Here is a 24,814-nt window from a genome sequence, read left to right on the forward strand (position 1 = left end):
TGATCATGTTGGTAAGTACTCTGTGTATCCTTAAATTCTTTCTTTTTTTACAACACCGGAAAAGATTGTTTATTCCAGTACGCGTGCAGACAGGGTTGCCAAATTTTTACAGCAAAACCCGCCAACTACTACCCCTAAATAATAGTCACTTCAACAAGTGGACATGGAAAACAACCCACAGAAAAAAACACGGACTTGGCAACACAGTGCAGTTGAGTTCTGTTGATATTTGACAATGCTTCGCTCCGTTGCTCTGACTAGTTGTAGGTCTATCCAATTGAGGTCTTTCCTGGTTCGGTTGAAATACGCCCCATAAACACAGCCCAATGGAGCAGTATCAGACTCATATTCGGACTAGAATTGAGTATGACCACATCACTCAGGCTAATAGAAAACGCCACACAACAGAAAGACCACGCTCACAGCACGTCTCTGGCCTTAAGAGACTTTCAAACATCAAAATGTAATTTATTAATATATATTAGTGTCAAAATTACATATAAACATATTTTCCTATTCTATTTTGCCTGGAAACGCTTCAAACACGATTGCGTGTCGCATGAAAAATAGGCGTTGTTTCTATTTATAGCATGCACACGTTTTCGGCGCGACGTGCGTCACGTGGGCAGTGTGCAAGCTCTAAGCTGTTGACATGGGAGCCGAAAAAAAAACGGCACATGCCACGCTTGCAGTGTGTTGCCGGCCTGTAAAGTATGAAGATGTATGGTACATCTCCCAGTATCCACATATGATTTTGTCCTCATTGTTTTCACTACTAGAGCAAGCACTCCTGTTTGCGCTGTGCATTAGAGGATTGTGTTGTGATCAGCGCACACAAGCATGATTGACACTGCTAAGACACTCCTCCTGGCTCTGATTGGTTGTTTCTTACCGGGAGCAGTGCATTTCTGCAAATGGCAATAGGACCACTGGGAGGAACCAGAGGAGCTTGATTTTTTCACAGATTATCTGTCTCATATTCTACTGTCAGGACATAATGACAGGTTTAACAAATATGTAAAAAATACATTTTTACAAAAGATACCTACTGCAGTTTTAAATGCTGAATCGATTTATTCAGTTCTAGTAGTGCTTAACGCAAGTTACGTTAAAAGAAGAAGTTCAAGCATCAATGACTAAAAAATTGCACTGAATCAGTATTTATTCTTATAACGTTCATGTGAAATGTAATAATAACATGTAATAATGATGTAGTTATGTCTGAGAACAATTTCTTAGCAACTGGGTTGCTAAGAATTGCACATATATTATTATTATTATATACATAGACCTATGGGCTATAGAGGCATCTAGGTACACAATGGCATTACTGGTATTAATTTTAATCCTTATTAACAAATATAGTTTGGAATGTATGTATGTATTTATTAATTAATATCAGTAATACCAATGTTGCTTTTTAAAGGTCCCGTTCTTCGCGCGTTTTTGAAGCTTTGATTATGTTTACAGTGTGCAATATAACATGAGTTCATGTTTCGCGTGTAAAAAAACTGTATTTTTCACACAATTAACTTATCTGTACAGCGCTGTTTTCTCTGTCCTAAAAACGGCCTGATGATTTCCTTGTTCTATGAAGTCTCTCCTTCAGAAATACGTAACGAGTTCTGATTGGGCCAGTGCTTCCCATGTTGTGATTGGACAGCAGCTCAGCGCACTTTGCCCGGAAAGGTCCCGCCTCTTACCATAACGGGGAGATGCAAGCGCTGAATGCACGCTCTTCTCCACGTGGGAGAGCAACAAGACCACGCCCCCTTTTTGCGTGTTCTTGTGGGCGGAGGGTTAGTCAACAAACTGTTCTAGTGACGTCATTCCTGGCATGAAGTGCAGAGGTGTGGTCCAAAGCAGCCTTTCGCTGTAGGCTTTGAAAGGGAACTTCTGTTAAATAAAATATCTCGCTTGGCATTGAACTTTGAGCTTTATAATTTTACAGGTATTATTAATGCTCTAACAGCAACATTTCACACTAACTAAAGTTTGAAAGATGAAATCGCGAAGAACGGGACCTTTAAAATTTGACTGGGGGCACCAATAAAGATTTCGCCTAGGGCATCGAAGTGGCTAGAAACGGCCCTGCCACCATGGGTGAGAGAATGTTCACAGAATGTACATTTTTAGGAGAACTGTCCCTTTAATAACCTTTTGGTTATTCATCCTTCAACACAAGACAACCATAAATAATGCATTTATAAAACTGTTGTCATGAGCATTGATGAACCTTCAATCCACCATCATTTCGAAACTTTTTTCCACACTGACCGCAAACATAAGGTTTCTCTCCTGTATGAAGGCGGAAGTGACGCTTGAGTGTCAATGCATGACGGAAGCGTGCGCTGCAGATTGAGCAAGTGTATGGCCTCTCTCCTGTATGGATCCTCTGATGGATCTTGAGATGGTGTTTACGGTTGAAGTCTCGCCCGCATAGGCTACAATGATAAGGGCTCCGACCGGGGGGAAACGCATGGTGCCCGGGAATCTTATAATGGTTGTTGTGGTGCTTTGGGAAGAGGGTGTGTTGGCCTGAGCTTGAGGATGACAGGAAATCTAGGTCTAGGCAGAGAAAAGGGAAAACTACATGTAAAAATCTTGTAGTATGGCGTATACCCATGTTATAATTGTTCTCAGTCAGTGCAAATTAATATCACCCTACTAGCATGGCACAGCTAGTGACATATATATGACACATGCCATATATTACATATATACAGTAGTACAAACCTAGGTGTTGGTTGGTGGACTGGCAGTGCATGTTTGATTGGCAGCTCTCTGAGTACAATGGCTCAGGTCTCCAGTCTTCCAATAGTCTAGACTGAGCCAGTGAAAGGCTATCTGAGTTGGGTTCCTCCACTACAGAGAGGGACACTGGGATAGGGTCGTCATAACTCTCTTCTTTCTCCACCTTTACAGCCACTTCAAGGAATGACCCCTCACTTGTAACTGTCCCAGCACATGCCTGGTCTGTTTTGTTCATATTGTGTTGATCATTCTTGATGTCTGAAAAGGGAGCGACTCATTAAATGTAATCAATCCTGTCCAAACTACACAGTAGCAATAATAGATGTATACACTGTACAAAAAATATATTGTGAGGTTTATGGTAAAAAAAATGGGTAGCTGTGGTTGCCAGAAATTGACCACAAAAAAATACTGCCAATGTTTGAGGTACTAAGGGATGACATATTGGTGCCTGTATAACAGTACATTTCATTAAGCAATATGTTAATAAACCAGTATCAAAATTTGTTTTTTTTAGTTAACTGTCCATAAAACAAAAAACAAAAAATGCCATTAACATTATGTACCTAATGTGCATTACTATTAACAAAAAAAAAAAGAAACAAAAATCACACACATATATACATATACATAAATATATATTTTATATATATATATATATATATATATATATATATATATATATATATATATATATATATATATATATATATATATATAAATGTTCGTGTGTGTGTGTCCTTGTTTATTACAACCTGAGATCACCTACATTGTGGGAACCAGCCAGCGGTCCTCACTTTTCAAAAGGCTTATAAATCATACAGGATGCAGCAAAAATGCAGAATGTTTCCTGTGATGGGTAGGTTCAGGGGCAGTGTAGGGGGATAGAATATACAATTTGTTCGGCATAAAAACCATTACCTATGGTGAGTCCCCACAAAGATAGTGAACCAGACGTGTGTATGTGTGTGTGTGTAAAACTTGAACACTGTCATAAGGTGTACATGAGTGCCACTACTGAAACTGCAACACTGTTATGGCTAATAACAACCCACGTGGGTTTACATGAAAAAAGGAGAGGGTAACCTGAAGTCAAAGTTTTTGTCCTATTGACAGTCGGTAATTTTAGTGATTTAAGACTTTAATTCATGCATTTGTCTTTAAAACTTACATAGCTTACCATTTGTTTCATCTAATCTATAGTGGGTTGATTCCTCAAGTGAATCCGAGTTTATAGTCTGAGCGAGTGCGCCTCCATTTGAGTTCCCACAGATTGATCCTCGCTGGAATATATTAGTTTCCTTGGATCCACATACCTCATAATCATGTTCCGAGTCTACAGTGGACTCGGTTGGTTGTCCGACGTTAAGGGTAACGTTATTTAACTGCCGATCCCGACGTTGAACCTTGCTGCAGCCGACCAATTGATTGCTACAACCAATGGGGAAATCTTCTAGTCTATGTGGCTGTTGCTCCAGGCGACCACGCACAGTAGAAAGTTGCGTTTCAGCTCTTTTCAGCCTAAACTTGAGCACGCTGTTGTCCCGCAGAGCTTCTTGAATCTTCCCCTGCACATCTCTGAGCGCTCTGTCAAGCAGTCTGGTGATCTCCGCAACGGCGATCTCTACCGCAACACCGAGCGCGTTTTGAAGGGTCGAAGTCAGTTCATCTTGAAACGAGAACGATACCTCAGCAATCACTGAGGGGTTTGCAGGACCACCGTTTACCTCCATTTCCTTTCTCGTTTAAAACAACTTTTCGACTATATTCCAGTATCTTAAGAGGAGACGAAGCGCACTGTTCTCTGGATAACCCTGAAGTGGTGAACCTTTAGTAGCTGGCCAACCAAATGATTCCCTTCGTTGGATGCTTTTAAACAACTGAACATTTGCACTTATTTTTAATCAAGTCAGTTTAACCCTTCAAAAAAATCAAAATACAAACAATCAAACAAAAACAAAAAACATTTTAAAACATAATTCACTATTGTTAACATTGGCAAAATGTCCAATATAACCGAATTGAACAAACTCCGGAATAAGACACAGTTGTCCGTGTTTTTTTTGTTGTTTTTTTTTAATGTAAAGGAGGGTATACATTTCTTCAATTTACATGTGTTATAGGTAGGCTATACAAACGCGATAAATTGCATTTAGCTGATTTTTATAGCTAGCTAAGTTTAAAAAATTTTTTTTTTGTTTATGGACATTATCATAATTATAATCAACAACCGAGGGACCGGAGTCCACTAGGGGGCCTCAGAAAAAGTAGTAGCTATAAGCAAGCCTTGCAGAAAACATAATTCTAAAAACTGCCCTGGGATTTCCATGACAGTCTCTGAAAACAGTAAAATCAAAAGTGACTGCTGCCTGTCAGATGTATCGTTCAATCAATCAGAAAGCGTTCTGTCCATAGATATGTATAAGTAGCCTACGACGTATAGGGGAGAGTGGGGCTGGTTGTGTCAGGGGGGTTGGTTGGCACGCAGTTAAATTCCAATAAACTAAGGGTGTTGCCACAAAAATATAACATTATAGTGACTGGCATCTTGATCTTAACACATCCTTTTACTAAAATCATCCAACTGTCACTATTAAGGTGAGGACAACTTTTCTATTTTACGGTATCAAAAAAAAAAAAAACGTCCCCCACTAAATAAATTATATAATTAAGATATTAGAAAATGTAAGGATTTCAGTTATAGAGATAGGAATCATCTGACATTTAAAAGATTCTGATGAGCTATGCTATGAGGCTAACATCATTTGAGTAAAGAGGTGTGTCCTAATATGGGTGGGGTTGGTTGACACCCAGCACCTATTTTTTTACGGTCTATGCCCAGCACTCTGTAAAGTCTCCTCCAGCACGTCTAAAGACTTTCGATATGTTTAACACATGTGCCAAACATATATTATATGGTGTATGTTTATAAATATAATTATACTTTACATTTTTATCGAGAATGAATGTTAAATTATCATGAACATAAACTTATGTATTAAATAATTTTCTTTTAGAAGTCAAAACGGTCAGAAAATATTTAAGAACAATAGATGGAAGGAAAGACACCAGCACAGATTATGCCAAACAGATGAAGACTCAAAACAAAAGTATTAGGAGCATAGCAAAGGACATCAAAATACCATTCAGCACACTAAGCAAATATTTAGCTTAAATGTGTGAATTAAATGCTCAAGTTCTTTATATTCGTCACCTCATTCTTTGTAACTCTGTGCCAACCAACCTCGTTGCATGTGCCAACTTACCCCCATACTTGGGCTGGTTGGCACAAGTGCACAACATGACTTTAATGATGAATAATTAAAAAAAGGAATCATTTGTGAACATTAAATGTATCTGTTGATTAGCTGAGATCTTAACCTTTCAGTTGTTACTGGTTAAACTTTTTTAACAGCCAGCATGACTGAGAAATATTACAGAGAGTGAAAAATGTGCCAACCAACCCTGCTCTCCCCTATACGTATACATATGGTTCTGTCTTTTGTACGTTCACAGTTTACAAGTCCATATATGGGAAGCCGGAAGCTGAGTGCGCCATACAGTGCCTTGCAAAAGTATTTGACCCCCTTGAACTTTGCGACCTTTTGCCACATTTCAGGCTTCAAACATAATGATATGAAACTGTAATTTTTTGTGAAGAATCAACAAGTGGGACACAATCATGAAGTGGAACGAAATTTATTGGATATTTCAAACTTTTTTAACAAATCAAAAACTGAAAAAACTTTGGCCCCCTTTGTAGCTCCACCTTCTACTGCGATTACAGCTGTAAGTCGCTTGGGGTATGTCTCTATCATTTTTGCACATCGAGAGACTGACATTTTTGCCTATTCCTCCTTGCAGAACAGCTCGAGCTCAGTGAGGTTGGATGGAGAGCGTTTGTGAACAGCAGTTTTCAGTTCTTTCCACAGATTCTCGATTGGATTCAGGTCTGGACTTTGACTTGGCCATTCTAACACCTGGATATGTTTATTTTTGAACCATTTCATTGTAGATTTTGCTTTATGTTTTGGATCATTGTCTTGTTGGAAGACAAATCTCCGTCCCAGTCTCAGGTCTTTTGCAGAGTCCATCAGGTTTTCTTTCAGAATGGTCCTGTATTTGGCTCCATCCATCTTCCCATCAATTTTAACCATCTTCCCTGTCCCTGCTGAAGAAAAGCAGGCCTAAACCATGATGCACCACCATGTTTGACAGTGGGGATGGTGTGTTCAGGGTGATGAGCTGTGTTGCTTTTACGCCAAACATAACGTTTTGCATTGTTGCCAAAAAGTTCAATTTTGGTTTCATCTGACATCTGCATCTCTGATCAGTCTTCTCCTTGTATGAGCTGAAAGTTCAGAGGGACGGCCAGGTCTTGGTAGATTTGCAGTGGTCTGATACTCCTTCCATTTCAATATTATCGCTTGCACAGTGCTCCTTGGGATGTTTAAAGCTTGGGAAATCTTTTTGTATCCAAATCCAGCTTTAAACTTCTCCACAACAGTATCTCTGACCTGCCTGGTGTGTTCCTTGTTCTTCATGATGCTCTCTGCGCTTTAAACGGACCTCTGAGACTATCACAGTGCAGGTGCATTTATACGGAGACTTGATTACACACAGGTGGATTCTATTTATCATCATTAGTCATTTAGGTCAACAATGGATCATTCAGAGATCCTCACTGAACTTCTGGAGAGAGTTTGCTGCACTGAAAATAAAGTTTTCATGCCCAATTTTTCATTTTTTGATTTGTTAAAAAAGTTTGAAATATCCAATAAATTTAGTTCCACTTCATGATTGTGTCCCACTTGTTGTTGATTCTTCACAAAAAATTACAGTTTCATATCTTTATGTTTGACACCTGAAATGTGGCAAAAGGTCGCAAAGTTCAAGGGGGCCGAATACTTTCGCAAGGCACTGTACATGAACACTTTTTTTTGTTTTGTTTACGTCTATCTATGGTTTGGAGGTTTATCGCGTCGGCGCCCTAAAAATAATAGAGGACGGAGAAAAATAAAGAGACCAAAAAGCCAAAGGCTTAAAAGAGCATTCCGAATTACATAAACACATGATCAATTCATTTTAAAGGGGGGGTGAAATGCTGTATCATGCATACTGAGCTTTTTACACTGTTAAAGACTTGGATTCCCATCCTAAACATAGACAAAATTTCAAAAACTAATGTTGGACGTTTGATAGAGTATTTTTGTGTCAAAAATATTCCTTCCGGTTTCTCACAAGTTTCGGAGAGTTTTTTTCGAGTATGGCTCGGCTTGACGTTAATAAGAGCAGAAGGTCCTTGTATGGGCCGTACGGGCTCTTCCCCCGGTAGGGTGCGCGCGCGCGTGACTAGATCGAGAGAGAGGAAATGCACGCCGAAAACAGTCTCTCAGCTGCAGATCCAGTCGTCCGTGAACACTTATGTCGCGCGCCGCGCTCCAATTTAATTCCTATGGGTGACGTCGAGCGACTTCAACGCTTCAGCACAGCATTCCGGGAAGGCAGAGCTGCATTTGAACCGATTTGAACGCAGAAATGACGGGAAGCTTCAAGGCATCACTTCAGTCGCGTCTCACAGTGGATTTCCACGCCACTGCTGTCACAGGACTTCACCAAATCATACCAAAGAAGTGTGTTTTTGACAGAGCGGTCCCAGCGATAAAGGTTCGGTCCTGCTTTGGAAGCAGCCGGTGAGTAAAACTGCTTCAAATGTCTGTGCTGTTGGCTTGTCGTGTGAGTAAACATCAGTAAACGACACGATCGCGTGCTTCGTCATTCAAATGCGCTAACGGTTACTCCATTGTTGTTCTGTATAACTTTACACTAGTCTGACTCTGACGTGCAAAACCGTTTTGCTTGCTACTTTTAAGGTCTAACTTAGTCACATACAATAGTCCATAAACCGAATCATGTCCTCATAAACTGCGAGTAAAGACACACAGAGGCCCCTAAATACAGTACATACCACAGAGATGGACGTCCTGATGTTGCCGTTTCTCGTGTTCAATTTATTTCAGCCTCAGATTTGATTGTGGATCATTATCTGTATTAGCTGAGATAGCGATGGGTTTCTCCACGCTTGAGGACGTCACCGCTTTGTGCGCATTCATCATTCTTTAGCTCCGCCCACACGATACGCCTCCAGGCGCTCGGAAAGACTCGGAACAGCCTATATTTCTTTTATAAATATGATAAAACTAAAGACTTTTCGGAGATATGAAGGATGCAATACTACTATATAGGTACTCAAGATTGATATGAGATTGACTGAAACTGAGTGTTTCACCCCCCCTTTAAATTGCATTTTTTTAATTAAATATTTGTTCAACTTTCTGTTTGATGAAATACATTTATGGTGCTTTTGTGGCACACTAAAGACAATAGTGTAACTTTACTGTTAAAAATAAAATTATTTCCGCTGAAATTATCTGTTTTGTTCTCTTTTTATATTGGCCCATTTTACCTGAACAGCTGGCCCATTTTACCTGAATGTTATGCCGTGGCTTGAGAAGGTACCTGCTAATACTCTAACTCTCATAATTTTAAAACAATACTTTTTCACATTTAAAATGTAAACACATTTAAGTGTTGAGTCACAACGCATGCTTATTTATAAAATATAATTAGATCTCATGCATAGCTTTGATGGTATTATAAGTCATTTACCAAAGCGTGGTCCATTTTAGCTGACTTCACCCTTTCTGTTGTAAATAGATTGTATTTCAGATTTCTGAATTAGGCTAATCTAATTTTTGATACAGGTGAAAACTGTCAAATGAATTTTGCCTTATTACACTGACACAAAAACATTGCAAAAGGCAACCAACAGGTGTCGCAAACGCCTAACCATGAATGGTGCACTAGCGCAAGAGACTTGCCAATGACAGTAGAGAGGGGGATTCCGCATTTAATAATTAAAAAAAATGCAATACTACGTGAAAAGCAGAATCATGTGAATATTTACTACCCTTTCGAAATAGTTCTGAAAAATAATTCCGACATGCATTCACCCTAAACTTCCATATCCAAACTGACAATTTAAATGAAACCGTTCAATGTGGAATTGAAAATCTGGCACAAGAAATGTGTTAATAAGTTAAACCTAAAGGATGTTTTACTGTATCTTTTAACGAATCCCTATCCAGAAAACACTGAAATCAGTGCAGTCAGTTCCGCTCTGTGTAGGCTACACCACATGCACTGGCATAACGGGTTTACCAAGAGTCTCATAGACGTGCAAGGCAGAGGGTGGCATCCGAGTGTGCGAGGTAGAGCTGTACAGTAAACAATTTTGGTACGCTTGCAATGATGATACACAGCAGAACTGCAAGCTAGAACTGCATGCTAGTGCAGACGTCGCATGCCGCATGTGCACGCCTGTCAGTGGAGCCTGGGTGCACACAACCATACAAGCTGGACCAGGAGGAAAACAATCTCAAGCGCTTATTTGGGCTCTCCTCGAGGGCGCGTGATTGCATGATGAGAGAGAAGAGAACCGATGCTATCATGGACGAATGCAAAACGTACCACCGATTTTAGGCAGGCTTTGCTGGATAAAAACAAACAAACAAGCAACTCGCCCAGCAATGGAGAACCAGGCGGCGATGGAGCAGCAGAGCTACGAGGACGTGCGGAAAAGCGGTTATCTCCGCAAGCAGAAATCTATGCACCGGCGCTTTTTCGTTCTCCGGGCTGCATCGGAGCAGGGCCCGGCCAGACTCGAATATTATGAAAACGAAAAGAAATTCCGAAGCAAATCACCAGTCCCAAAGAAAGCAGTGAACCTAGACTCTTGCTTCAACATCAACAAACGGGCAGATTCAAAGAACAAGCACATGATAGTGCTGTATACCCGCGGGGAGAGCTTTGCCATTGCCGCGGACACTGAGGAGGTCCAAAACGAATGGTACCAGGCCATGCTGGATCTACAATCTAACTGTAAGTCAGAAATTATGTTGCACCCTTGAGTCGAATTCGTGGATGACCTGTCTTTCATATGCTGCAGCATATAGACCGCTTGGTGGTTGTAGTTTCTTAACCTGCCCATCAGCATGCGTGTTGATGATGGGGAGTCCCCTTGGCTTCAGCGGATCTATATTTGCAAAGCTGTTTGCATTCAAATGCACGTTCTACCCCACCCGTCTGTTTAATGTAGCCACCACACCTGGAAATGTGGACGCACGCGGTATTATTAAAATGACCAGATTGCATGCTTTGTAGAAACCTACAATGCACCCACAAATAGACGAATTCATAATTTGATTTTCATTGAATAATTAATAGAATTTTGAGGTGTAACATATAAAATATTCAAATGCTCTTATCACCAGACAGAACTACTATAGTGCGTAGTGCGAGAGTGGCGCATTGTGCAGTGCTGCTGCAGCGCTCAGGACTGTTTTTGTTTTTCTACACATTTGTGCATGTACGTGTAACCTACATTTCTGTCATAGCGTTTCTGCCGGGGAGGGGAGCCGCGGCCGCCGTGCGTGTTTATTGGAATACGGGTATTCTCTTGCCCCATCCCTCGTGTTTTGGTAAAACATGATCCCCCCACCCCACCGCTGAATGAACCGATCACCGGGTTGAACAGCAGGCCACCAGTGTGATGATATGGAGACATTAGTTGCCGAGCAAGCGATTCTATAAGCCTTCCTCGGTTTATTTCGGGTCCGTATTTAAAGGCTATAATTAATTCACTTGGCTGTAGCTACTGTTTGTATCCAGCAACTGCACGGAGAGCATCTTGCTCCATTTTTAAAAGCACGTAGGCTACGCTACGAAATGTGCAACATTTGTCAGATAAATGGCGAACAGCAGTAAAATCAGTGTGATATTATACTACACTAATTTTGTACAACCATTCACTAAGCAGTCAAAAAAGTGTTGTCCGACCTGGGCTGGTTTTATCGGCACAGGGCTAATTTAGTTATTACCCAGACAGTCATAGACAGTGTCGGCCCGAACCCGGGCCACTTCTGGTAGGCTACATGTGAATTCCACACATATGTGGGCCGAATGTGAGCCGATACTATGTTGCTTTCAGGGTAACTAAAAGCTGTCACGTAAATTTAACAAATTAATATTGCCCTTGAAGATCACACACACACATGTTGGTCTATGTGGTTTACAGGGACTCTCCATAGGCGTAATGGTTTTTATACTGTACAAACCGTATTTTCTATCACCTTACACTGCCCCTGCCCCTAAATCTACCCATCACAGGAAACATTCAGCATTTTTTTACTTTCTCAAAAAAACATAACTTAGTATGTTTTTTAAGCTATTGTCCTCATAAACCACATTTATAGTGTAATACCCATGTAGTTATACAAATTTGTGTCCTCATTAACCACATAAACAGGCTCACACACACACACGCACGCACGCACGCACGCACACACACACACACACACACGTCTGGTTGACTGGTTCACTATCTTTGTGGGGACTCTCCATAGACGTAATGGTTTTTATACTGTACAAACTGCCCCTGCCCCTAAACCTACCCATCACCATGGGCGTAGGTTTAGGGGGGGACGCTAGGTACTAGTCCCAATCAATATTTTAAGATGGCAAAATTGTCCCCACCAATATTTTAGCAAACTCCTTCGTGCTGCTATATGGATCGATTCCGTTTCGTCCCGTATTTACAAGCAAAATGACGCGTCCCGCCATATCAAACCAATACGGGTCGACGCACATGCACAAGATTGCTTTAGCGACTTTGCTGCCATAGCGACGGAGTCTCGAGAACATGCGCTGTACACTTGCACCGCGTTGCGCGGTTTTTTAAAAAAAATGTCGAGCTCGCGTCCACCGTTTAAACGCAAGAGGATTTCCAGATATAGGGCTGAATAGAAAAAAGGTATCAGTGGGTCTGTCCAGTAACTTACGATGAACCAAAGACAAACTGCACCCTTTGCAGAGAAGCATTTTAGTGTCTCAGACTGTCTGACTGAAAGCAGTAGCGATGACGGACACATCCGTGCTTCTAGGTAGGCCTATTGTTTTTTTTTAATGGATAATATAATAATATAATAACCCATACATTATCAAAGCTTGGCAGACGTATTTTTCTAGACATTAGTCTGGTTAATTAATAGATTATAGCCTGATTAATGTTATTAATTTATCATTTAGCTATAGGCTATATTAATAATGAAAATCCTGTCATATAAAGTTTGACATCTAAAAAAATATTTAGATAGAAATGGGACAAATAATTGCATAATAATATAGTCATAATAATAAATTAATAAATAATTTTTTATTTAATTTTTGAATTTCAGAACATTTTTGTCAGTAAAGTGGTTAGTGGTTCAAAATGACTGCTTAAAGAGACAGTGCACCAAAAAATTAAAAATCTGTCAATTTCCTCACCTTCAAGTTTTTCCAAAGCTGTATACATTTCTTTGTTATGTTGAATTCCTACCATGGAAGGAAATGGTGCCCCCAAAGCAGTCTGGTTACAAACTTTCTTCAAAATATCTTTTTTTGTGTTCAGCAGAACAAAGAAACTCATACAGGTTTGGAACATCATGAGGGCGAGTAAATGATGACAGAATCTTTATTTTTGGGTATTTATTTATGTCCCTTTAAAGTGCACCAATATAGGCTACTAAAGAGTTGTTTAGAAATAAATAAAATAATCAAATGTAAAATAATATAAAATGTGTTCTGTTGCAAGTTTGCATAGGCCTACTTGATTCCATGTTTATTGTCGAGCTGTTGTCATCGTTTAATTGTCACTCTTATCACTACTATCACTCTTTAAATGCCAAGTTCATAAATGATTTTCAAAAACTGATTCAAAACTGATTTGGAAAAAAAACCTACACACAAAATAACTTATTTTTAATATAAAAAGTGATTGTGCATGATTACAAAGCATTATGGCTTTACAATCAAAAAATGTGGTTTTAATGGAAGTCAGTGGGGCAAAAAGAGCCACGAACAGTAACAAAACCTAACAATGCATCAAATCTAAAGATCTTACTAATCTTTGACATGCTCAATAATGTGATAAGAGGTAAAAAAAAAAAAAAAAAATCCAGTCCACAATCATTTTTTATATTGAAAATAAGTAATTTTGTGTGCATGCTGTGTTTTTTTCCAAATCAGTTTTTAAAATCATTTATAAACCTGACAATTAAAGAGTATTTTGTTTTATTATTATAATGGTACTAAATTGGGCTGAAAAGCCTCATAAATTAATAATCGTATTCATTCCTAAACTATGGTGCATTTCCATACTCAGTAATAAATAATAGGCTATATAATCTGGGCAAACCTGGTGGGATGTCCCCACCAAAGCTGAGACCAAACCTACGCCCTTGCCCATCACAGGAAACATTCTGCATTTTTACTATCTCAAAACAAAACAAAAACTCATCCTGTATGATTTATAAGCCTTTTGAAAAGTGGGGACTGCTGGCTGGTCCCCACAATGTAGGTGATCTCAGGTTTTACTATCTTTATGTACGTTTGGTCCCCACAATCAAATATAAACAAGGGCACACACACACACACACACACACACACACACACAAAATAATTTGTGAATTGCGTATGTAGCCTATTCATGACATTCTTTTATGATGACATTAGCTTAGAAAAGCAACGTCATCTTAACATTTTGCTCTAAATATGGTGAAAATATGGTGTCTTTCACAACTTTGACTCTAATTTTATAAAAATACCTTTTTCCACTTATAAAATTCTTCCCCAAACCTTTTTTAAATGAGTGTGGCTTAACAAGACTTGCTGTGTGGGGACGTATACTTTTTTGTGACAATTTTGATTGGAAATTATCGAATTTGAATTATGTATATAGACACTATCAACAAAATACCATACTTTAAATCTATGTATATTTAATTTTACTTTTCAACTGTGTTCTTATATTTTCTTTTGTATCTGTAGGTAAGACTCCTGATGAGTGTGGCAGTGGAGGAGACTGTGGACTGCCTTCCCCTGGCCCTGCCTTTAAGGAGGTCTGGCAAGTTAAAGTCTGGCCAAAAGGTCTTGGTCAGGCCAGGAATCTAGTTGGAATCTACAGACTTTGCTTGACAGACAAAACAGTCAACTTTGTCAAACTCAATTCTGATGTTGCAGCTGTGGTCCTCCAGCTGATGAATGTTCGACGCTGTGGCCACTCTGAAAACTTTTTTTTCATTGAAGTTGGTCGTTCTGCCATGACAGGCCCTGGAGAATTCTGGATGCAAGTAGAGGATTCAGTGGTGGCACAGAACATGCATGAGACCCTTCTTGAGGCCATGAAGGCTCTGAGTGAAGAATTTCGTCAAAGAAGCAAATCCCAAACTGTTGGTGTGAGCTGTGGAGGAGGAACTGCCTCTAACCCTATCAGTGTACCTTCTAGACGACACCACCCAAATCTTCCCCCTTCCCAGGTTGGTTTTTCCAGACGTGCTAGAACGGAAACCCCTGGAGTCTCGAACACCAACACGTCTCCTACTCCACGGCATGGATTCTCTAGGTCACGGACAGCCAGCATTGGTGCTCGTACAGAGGATGGAGGGGGCAGAGCAACGGCACTCAGCACAAGTCCGAGTCTCAATGGCTCATCCTGCTCAACTACCCCAACCTTGAGACCTAAACCCACACGAGCACCAACTCCAGCGAAGATCACCCTCAGCCTTGCACGATACACCCCTAACCCTGCACCTTCCCCAGCTCCCAGCCTCTCATCTAGTTCTGGTCATGGGTCAGAATGTGGGTTAGGTGGAGCTGCCTTTGGGACAGTTCCTATCTGCACTTATGCTCGAATTCCTCAGAGAGTGTCCATGTCAGGATCACCCAGTGATTATGGTTCTTCAGATGAGTATGGCTCCAGCCCCGGAGAGCACTCCCTGCTAGCTGGAGGGCTTTCTGGTGCCATTGTTGAAGGTAGAGCCAGTTATATATTGATGGGTCACAGAGAAGGGTGTCACAAACGTGTTCATGGACGCAGGGTTCTTCGTCGTTCATCTAGTCGCGAGTGTGAGGCTGACCGCAGGCTGCTCAGCAAGCGGGCTTCCTTACCTCCCACCTCTACCCAGGAGCGTTTGGTCCCACACCGCAGAGAGGAGGAAGAAGAGGATGAAGAAGACTATGCAGTGATGTCACGCAGTGCAAGTAGAGAGTCTTTCACTTCACGACGAGGCTCGGGAGGTTCAGCTACAACATCATTGGTGCAGGAAAACTCAGCAGATAAAGGTGTCAGTACTAAAGGGGGGCCTGAAGACTCCTCAATTGACAGTGGCTACATGTCTATGTTACCAGGTGTTACAGCTCCTCCTGCTTCATTGTCACTATCAGTTGCTGGTTCAGATGTAGTGCCAAAAGGGGGAGATGAATACATGGCCATGACCCCCAATAGTAGTGTCTCACCCCCCCAGCACATCCGCCTACCCATTAATGAGGGCTACATGATGATGTCTCCGAACAGTAGCTGTTCACCAGACTTACATGGCCTTAGTGGATGCATTTGGGGGAGCAGGGGCAGCATGGAGAGTCGGGCAGGCAGCGACTACATGAACATGTCACCTATTAGTGCCAGGTCAGCTTGCAGTACTCCTCCATCACACCCAGAGCAGCAACCACTGCAGCCAAAGATGGTCTATTCTTATTTTTCGCTGCCACGTTCATATAAACACACTGCCCTCTCAACCCGTTTTGAAGATGATCTGGACAGGGTTTGTATGGGAAGAGGTGAAGCGGGAGGAAAAGTTGGTTACCATTGTGGAGGGGACACACCTGTGGGCTCAGGTGGTGGTGGACAACTCTCTTTGTCCTCCTCGTCTTTCTCCTCTAGTTCAGCTAGCAGTGAAAGCCTTGAAGACAGATCATTGTCTCTGTCTGTTGGTGGAGTGGGAAGAGCAACCAGACTGTCTGCAGTACACAGGGTAGGGGGAGCTCACCCCAAAGTTTCAGCCCAACACCATCACCAGCAGAAGCGTGGGCCAGGTTTTCAGAAACAGGGTCATTTACAGCCAAGAAAGGACAAGTTGTCCAACTTTTTTGTGGATATGTCCAAAGCCAATACGTTGCCGAGAGTCAGGGAGACTTTGCTCCCGACAGCATCCCAGAGCCCTGGAGAGTATGTAAGCATTGTTTATCAGGGTGAGCGAGGAGGACATAACAAGGGGAGGACTACAGCTGAGCCAGGGAACTCCATGGCACATGGACATCAAAGAGCCTTTCACCGACCACAACCGTGTCAAGGTGGATCTGCCAACCTTCCCCGGAGCTTCTCAGCACCCCTCTCCACCTCTATCTCTTTATCCTCCGAATATGTGAACATGGATTTGGGTAACTCACCCTCTTCTCTCACTCCTCTCTCTTCTTTTAAACCTGCCCCAAAGGTCAGAGAGGAGATCAGCAGAGCTCCTCAAGTAAAACAAGAATTGGAAATAGGACTCAGGAAGAGCAGCATGACAGGCTTGACATCTACAGATGTCACTGCTGCTCCTTTTACAGACTATACTGAGATGAAATATGGATTGGATACAGATAAAAAATCCATGTCCCCTAAAACTGGCCAAACACCTCTGCCATCCTCCATGGAACAGGAGCATAACATGAATTATCCTTCACCCAAAGCTTTTTCAAATGTGGATCAGGGTGCCCGTTTAGTAAGGGTGGAATCATCAGCAAGAAGGCGACATCGCTCTGAGACATTCATAGCACCTCCAACTCTCCCTCTCTCCCCCTCTGCTTCTCCTTTTCCTGAAACACCACATTGCGGTCCACCGCGACAGCAAGGATTAGAGAGCAACCTTTGGTCTAATAATCAGCCACCCTCTCCACAGTGTGCCAGTCCTGGAGTGGCAACTCTTCCTGCTGCTCAGGCATCTTCCTTAACCCTTGAGCAAGGCTTGAACTACATTGATTTGGACTTGGTCAGTAAGGAGAATCAAACCAGTGTGGATGGACCTTCTGGCCCTCACTCATTTTTCTCTCCTGTAGTAGGAGGGTTGACTGGGGGATTGGGTGGCACAGGAGGAAACACCACCTCCAGCATCAACACATATGCCAGCATTGATTTTATCAAATCAGATGAATTGAGAATCCATCAGAGCAGCAGGAAGGACAGCAAAGGTAAAAGCATTGTACACTACTAAATTTTATTTGCTACCTACATTACTGAAGCCCAATTCACATGTTTGCCTTTTCATAATGTTCCATTTGGTTTTTCGTTTAGTTTTTAAGTATTAATCTCTAGTTTTCTATCCTTACCAATGTGACTGCTGCACATAATCAGTGGTCGCACATCTAACATATTTTTTATATCACCTTAATAGAATAACAGTGATTATATGGTTACAATATTCTGTACGAACATATGCTTCTAACATACATTCATTCTAGACTCATGTAATCATTTGTCATTCACTGTATTTGTACTGGAAATGATAATCTTTCCTTCTGAGGCTCACAGTGATGGTAATGGCTTATCAAGGGTTATTTTTGGGCCTCACTCCTCTCTTTCTTTTGTTATAGAACAATAGTAAATATTGTAAAATGGCTCGTTCTGTATTTGGACTGCTCTCTGCCTGTTTCCATTTGTGAAGTGTTGGTGAAGTAGAGTAAAGAAGAACCTGACAGCTTTTGGATTGTAGTAATAACCACAGATCATTTAGGTTTAGTTTTGAGTATGTGTTTGTTACAGTTTATGAATGCATGATAAGGGCAGTGTGAGAACAGACATATACGTGTGTGTGTGTGTGTGTGTGTGTGTGTGTGTGTGCCTGTGATCTGTGTGGATTGAGAATATAGCATATTTGTGGCTTATCTAAGTGTTTATAAGGGATACCTCTGAGCAGCCCTGTATCCGCATATATATATTTAACTCGCTGTGATTGTAGATAATTATGGCTATTTAACTTCAGTCTTGCTGAAAATGTTCCTGAATGTGGTTCTGCTTCTACTCATCTCGCTCCTCTCTTCACATTTTCTTTCTCCTTTCTTTCTTTTAAGTTATTTATCTTGACCTTCTATATCCCTCTCTTGGTAACATATAGACTGTCTCTGCAAGAATGGACTACTCTTAACAGCTAACCTTTATAAAATGTTTCAACTATAAATTGGGACTAAGGATATGATTTTTGTAGTTCATGTTACGCTGTGCGACGTAATTTACTACAGAAGGGGTGCATATAACTGTCTTAAAACAACTAGTCAGATGATTTGCTTCTTTTGCTCTTATGACATGCTTCAGGTCAGTGTAATCCAGTAGTTCTCATCTCAACCCTGCACTCTCTTGATCGCTGTCTGCATAGAGTTTACTGTTCTCTCAATTAGGCTGCTGTATGCAGAGATTTAATGTGTCATGCTGTCTCCTATTATAGCTGATTGTATTGATTTTCTCAGAACGTTTAAATACTATGGCTCTGTGATGTGTTCATCATTGCTCTGATTGTTTGAGGAGCCAACCATGGCAACATTGACTCAACCAATGGTTTTAGGACAGGATTATCTTTCCCCCCCAAACAATAGCAGGACGTGTTTTGTAAACAGCTATTTCATTTGAAATTCCATTTGGTGCTGCTGCAAGTGGCAAAGAAATGGCTCACTACAATTAGATTTTTATGTTTTCTGTAGAAAAAGTGAGTGGTGCTTGTCCATGCAGTAGTTTGCAAGCACTATCACCATGCTAGGGCGTTACTTGGGCATTTCTATGGGGTTTCTAAAGTGTTCTGAGTGTGTTTTGCAGTGCATGCACTACTAATTATTTTGAGTCCAATCTTCCATAACTCACATACCTCAGATTTGATTTATCCTAATCCAAAATGTTAAAAACAAAACGAAAAAGGCAGATCCTTGACTGTGCAATTGAGTTCAGTCTATGCTTGATGAGCATCCTTAAAACCATTTTATGTAAACTACTTGAAAGTGAGCTGGGGTGATTTAAATACGAGGGCAGGAAATTGTATAAGACGAGTAGTATGAAAGACCAAGAATTGTTTTTAGTGGTTAAAAGAAAGATGACACCAGAGAACAAATGAATCGACTAACAGAGAGTATGTGGCCTCAGAAAGACAGTAAGGTTAAGACTAGATTGAGAGAGAAAGATTAACAGAGACAGATAAAGAGTCAGAGCGTCAATGCAGGTATTGTGTGACTCAAAGTGACATTCTGAAGGCTTTACCTCATACAAACCCAGTCACCACAGTGGTGCTAATAAGAGGGGAATCTGCTCCAACCCAAAGCTGTCTAGACAAGCAGGTTGTTGTAGGTCAGAGTAGCTCTAATCTAGCTGACCCATCAGCAGCCCTGAGGAGAATACATTCCTTTACAGTGGACCTGAAGGAGGGCATTTACTCACACCAGCATTATTGCATGGCAATGTGTGTCTTTTTGTGTATGTGCAGTGATTCATTACAGTACCCAAGTGGAATTATCATTAGTAAAAAAAAAAATTGGGAACAAAAATCCACTTTGTCCTCAAGTGTACCGTTTCCCAGTAAAACACCTCTCATGGGGATACAGTTTAGAGTCGCTATATTTTGTCTGCATGCATATTTGTTGTTAAAGCTCAAATCTCTCAAATTGCTCTCCTTTTGTAAGCTGCTTCTGTGTTGATTTTGCGTCTTGTGGTTTCTTTTTGTTGTTGTTTTGTTTCATTATATGAACTGCATTAGAGGGTTTTGTAGTTTGATCCTGCAACCTAACTGGACCCGATGAAGCAAAATCCACTGAATAAAGGAACAGTGTAATTTTATTCAAAGGCCTATTCTGCTTCTTAATACAAATATAGTGTAGTTATTATGAACTACCTTGTCATCATTTTTACATTTAAATAAAAAGTTTTAGAATTCTGAGAAAACTTTCATGACTTATTTAGTCAATTTTAACACTTTTTAAAAGAGTTTAAAGAAAGTGTTTAAAATGTAAAAATTAAATAAATAAAATTACTATAATAAATTAGGCCAGAAAATAGTGCATCTAACAGTACAGTTCTATGAGTAGAAAAAAACATAATAATGTTGCTCAATAGAAAATATTTTCCTAATAATATTTTAGATCAATTTATAATATATTTTTTTTCAGTATTAGGTCTTTATTTATAATATATATACAGTGCCTTGCGAAAGTATTCGGCCCCCTTGAACTAAACCTTTTGCCACATTTCAGGCTTCAAACATAAAGATATGAAACTACGTTTTTGTGAAGAATCAACAACAAGTGGGACACAATCATGAAGTGGAACGAAATTTATTGGATATTTCAAACTTTTTTAACAAATCAAAAACTGAAAAATTGGGCGTGCAAAATTATTCGGCCCCCTTAAGTTAAGTTACTTTTAGTGCCAACTTTTGCTGCGATTACAGCTGTAAGTCGCTTGGAGTATGTCTCTATCAGTTTTGCACATCGAGAGACTGAAATTTTTGCCCATTCCTCCTTGCAGAACAGCTCGAGCTCAGTGAGGTTGGATGGAGAGCGTTTGTGAACAGCAGTTTTCAGTTCTTTCCACAGATTCTCGATTGGATTTAGGATTGTTGCTGAATGCAGATAACACATGATAAACAAACAAACAAACAAAAAAATATAATTTTAAATATATTTTTCCCTCATGACATGGAGGGCCAAATCAAAGTACATCATGGGCCAACTTTGGCCCGCAGGCCCTATTTTGGGTATATCTGGTCTAGAGCCCTGAATAGTCAGTCAGCCTTTTTGCAAATGTTGTGGGTACATTCAAATATACCTTTAATATGAATGTTTTGAACACTTAAAGGGGTACTTCAGTGCTGGGAAGATTAATCTGTATTTAAACTGGGTCATTAATATAGTAGAAATGTGAAATTATTTTTGAATTTGGTGCTTTCTAGCCTGAGAAATGACAGAAAATGTTTTTTTTTGTCTAATGGGGATGAAAGACTAAAATTCCCAGAATGCTTCACTGCCCTGTGAGGCCACTCACAAAGTCACCACTACTAGATTACTGGATCACTTTTACTTTCCCACAACCTGGTTCATCTTCATAAAAATCAGTTCAGTTAGAGAACAGACACTACAATTAAAAACTGAACGTGTTTGTTCAATATTTTGTGATTTAGCCGGTGAGGAAGTGTCAGCACAAACGCAGCAGTTGTCAGATTACACGCATCATGATGAGCTCAAGTGGCAACCTCCCACAATCTCTTATGAAGCCAATACGGAAGTAATTTAAACTGTAATTCCTCAACCTGCCACTAGGGACAGGGTCCAGAATGGAGCAGAATCTCATTGAGCCCCATGTTAAAATTCTCAACTTTACTGCAAAAACATTTTTACAGCCTGGTACAAATTGTGGTTTTGGCCTATACGGCTAAAGGACTTTATTTTGACCTTCATGACAACTGTGAGGGGGGTAAAAAAAAATGTATGACTCATTCGTTTACGTTATATCAAGCCTTAAAGGGTTATTTCACCCAAAAATGAAAATGGTTTCATTAATTACTCACCCTCATGTCGTTGGACACCTGTAACACCTTCGTTCATCTTCAGAACACAAATGAAGATATTTTTGTTGAAATCTGATGGCTGAGAAAGGCTTCAAAAAGGCCTCCACTGGCATTCAGTACATTTCCACTGACCCACTCACAAGACCCATAAAGGCACTAAAGACTTCGTTACAAAGTCCATCTCAATACAGTGGCTGTACAATAATTTTACAATGCAACGAAAATAGTTATTGTGCGCACTAGGGCTGGGCGATATGACGAAATATATCGTCTGGACGATAGAAAATGTCTATCGTTTTATATAAGGCTCTATCGCTTACGCCACGATAAGGCGTTTATGGCAGAATTTTATGTCAAGATGCACCTCACGCCACGGCATGCCCATGCAATACATAACGCGCTCCCTCTGTCTCTCTCTCGCTCTCTCACTCACACACACACACGCGCTGCAGCCTCCCTTCCACTCACGTCACTTTTTTAAAATCCCCCACAGCGCGAAACACGAGTCCCGCAAACGCGCCGCAGAGGAGCTTGTTTGTAATCAGAGGACAAATGGCTCCTTAGTTTCGAAATGGTTTGGGTACAAGGTGATGCGTTGAAAATAAAGGCGTTTGTCCAGCCTTAGAAGCTCATTTGAATCATTGCTGCGGCTCATTTAAGAAAATGACAGCTCCGAAGAGACGCCGCTTTAGTTTGAGGTAACGTTACTGCTAACAATAATAAAGAAAGACGATCAACACCTTATGTGTTACCACTGAAATGAAGATGTAATATATTTCCAAATGTAAGCCCATCTTAAGCGAAATGCACGCTTCATACTGTCGTCTGCCCTGGCTCTAACCTCGAGTGTTTACTTTTTGCAAACCTTGTGAGCGCGCAAACCCAAACGCTGTGACCTCGCGCCAAATGTTTTTATTGGTTTATTAAGTACAAACAGGCGAGTTATGAAAAATTGAGCGCGAGGGATATGTTCAATCACACAAAAAGATTTTGGAATGAGACGGCCACCTGTAGTAGCGTTTAGTCCACTGTCTATAATAGCCTAATTTAGAGATCACTTTTTTATTTATTTTAACCGACAACTTTGATCGGTTAACGTTGATACGGTCAACCATCGGTCAAACGGTCATCGGTTAACATCCCTAGGCAGGTGTTAACTTTACTAACAGTCTTGCTTTAAAAAAAGGTTCTAAATAAAATAAAAATGTAGTCCATACTACCTTTATTTGTTTTGTATATCATTTCAAACTGCATTTCCACATTGCAATTTTGTATAGACTATTCATAAACTGAATTAATAGAAAGGTTGCTATATCGTTATGTATATCGTTATCGGGATATCAAATGAGCTATATCGGGATATGAAATTTTGGCCATATCGCCCAGCCCTAGTGCGCACAAAAATCAAAATAACGATATAATCCACCAAATTATTGACGTGAACTCGACGCATGTGTGAAAATATGACGCAGCTCCGCCGTTCAAATCATAGCGAATACATGACCCGGAAGAGGAGGAGCGCTGCTATCGCGTGATTTCACGTCCGAGACCTACACGGAAGACAATATCTTGGCAGATAAAGTCATTATTTCGATTGGCCGATTTTGTTCTCGCCGCTTGATACAATTATTGTACAGCCGCTGTAGTGAGATGGACTTTGTACCAAAGTCTTTAGTGCCTTTTATGGGTCTTGTGAGTGGAAATGTACTGAATGCCAGTGGAGGCCTTTCTGAAGCCTTTCTCAGCCATCAGCTTTCAACAAAAATATCTTTGTGTTCTGAAGATGAACGAAGGTGTTACAGGTGTCCAAGGACATGAGGGCGAGTAATTAATGAAATAATTTTCATTTTTGGGTGAACTAACCCTTTAAAGTTATGCATAATTAAGGGCGTGGTTACTTTGGTGACTGGTGGATAGCCATTTATCCGCCGTCTATAGTCATTGCGTCACCTCAGCTCCACGCACATCTCCGCACCAGAAGATTAACTTTCATAGGAATTAACTTGAAAAGATAAAATACTCACTTTGCTCCACCAAGTGCACCGTTTCCATGAATGCCTTAGCCAAGCTGAGAGCTGTGATTTCGACCCCATGTGTGAGTTGAAAACATGCGAGAAATGGCTCCCTCTGCTGGCTGTAGTCTTCAGCGTCTGGCCAAACATTTTACCGATGGCACAAATCGACAATATTTGCGTCACCGGAGTAATTTTTTCAGAAATAAAATGCACAAATCTCTCTGCTCAGGGGGATATGAGAGGGGGGAGCATGAACATTCGAATATACTCCAGGGTTTCTACTGATAGAAAGCCATATGCTAATCGCTGAAGTAACCTTTTTAATCTATGCTGCATAACCCCAATTTCATCTGACAAATAAAGTTGCATGTAGTAGTTAAGAATTAAGCATTAGATTACTCGCATTTAATTGATTAGAATGACATAAACACTTTATTTCATGAAATGAAATAAAGATTTCATTTGTTTGATTTGTGAGCCCCCGTCGGATTGATTTGCATTGGCAGTGTCAAGATTACAACTCCCATCATTCCCTGCTTATATATATATTTCCTGTCTGAGGAAGGCTGCCAATTGGATGGGGGTGGAGCC

The 24,814-nt window shown here is 40.5% G+C and overlaps 2 protein-coding genes across 4 annotated transcripts in view; one reads left to right on the forward strand and one right to left on the reverse strand.

Moving 5' to 3' along the window:
• Nucleotides 1-1,262: 1,262 nt before the first annotated feature.
• si:ch211-284e13.5 (uncharacterized protein LOC793850 homolog) lies at nucleotides 1,263-4,719 on the reverse strand. Its single transcript, XM_067438468.1, has 3 exons — nucleotides 3,935-4,719; nucleotides 2,737-3,012; nucleotides 1,263-2,568 (listed from the first exon to the last, which is right to left on the reverse strand). Exons 1-3 carry the CDS (start codon nucleotides 4,485-4,487, stop codon nucleotides 2,219-2,221), a joined length of 1,179 nt encoding a protein of 392 aa, XP_067294569.1. The 5' UTR covers nucleotides 4,488-4,719; the 3' UTR covers nucleotides 1,263-2,218.
• Nucleotides 4,720-7,681: 2,962 nt separating this feature from the next.
• si:ch211-284e13.4 (insulin receptor substrate 1-B) overlaps nucleotides 7,682-24,814 on the forward strand; it is a 28,934-nt gene continuing 11,801 nt past the window's right edge. The window contains exons 1-3 of one of the 3 annotated variants that reach the window (XM_067438466.1): nucleotides 9,546-10,695; nucleotides 14,683-17,660; nucleotides 17,728-17,823. In XM_067438466.1, the coding sequence (XP_067294567.1) occupies nucleotides 10,272-10,695; nucleotides 14,683-17,660; nucleotides 17,728-17,730 (3,405 nt within the window). In that variant the 5' untranslated portion in view covers nucleotides 9,546-10,271 and the 3' untranslated portion in view covers nucleotides 17,731-17,823. Of the gene's footprint in view, nucleotides 8,448-9,545; nucleotides 10,696-14,682; nucleotides 17,860-24,814 lie in introns of those variants that run through there. The other 2 variants (XM_067438467.1, XM_067438465.1) reach the window with 2 other exon arrangements.

This window comes from Pseudorasbora parva, chromosome 3 (assembly GCF_024679245.1).
Source record: "Pseudorasbora parva isolate DD20220531a chromosome 3, ASM2467924v1, whole genome shotgun sequence".
Classification (NCBI taxonomy): domain Eukaryota; kingdom Metazoa; phylum Chordata; class Actinopteri; order Cypriniformes; family Gobionidae; genus Pseudorasbora; species Pseudorasbora parva.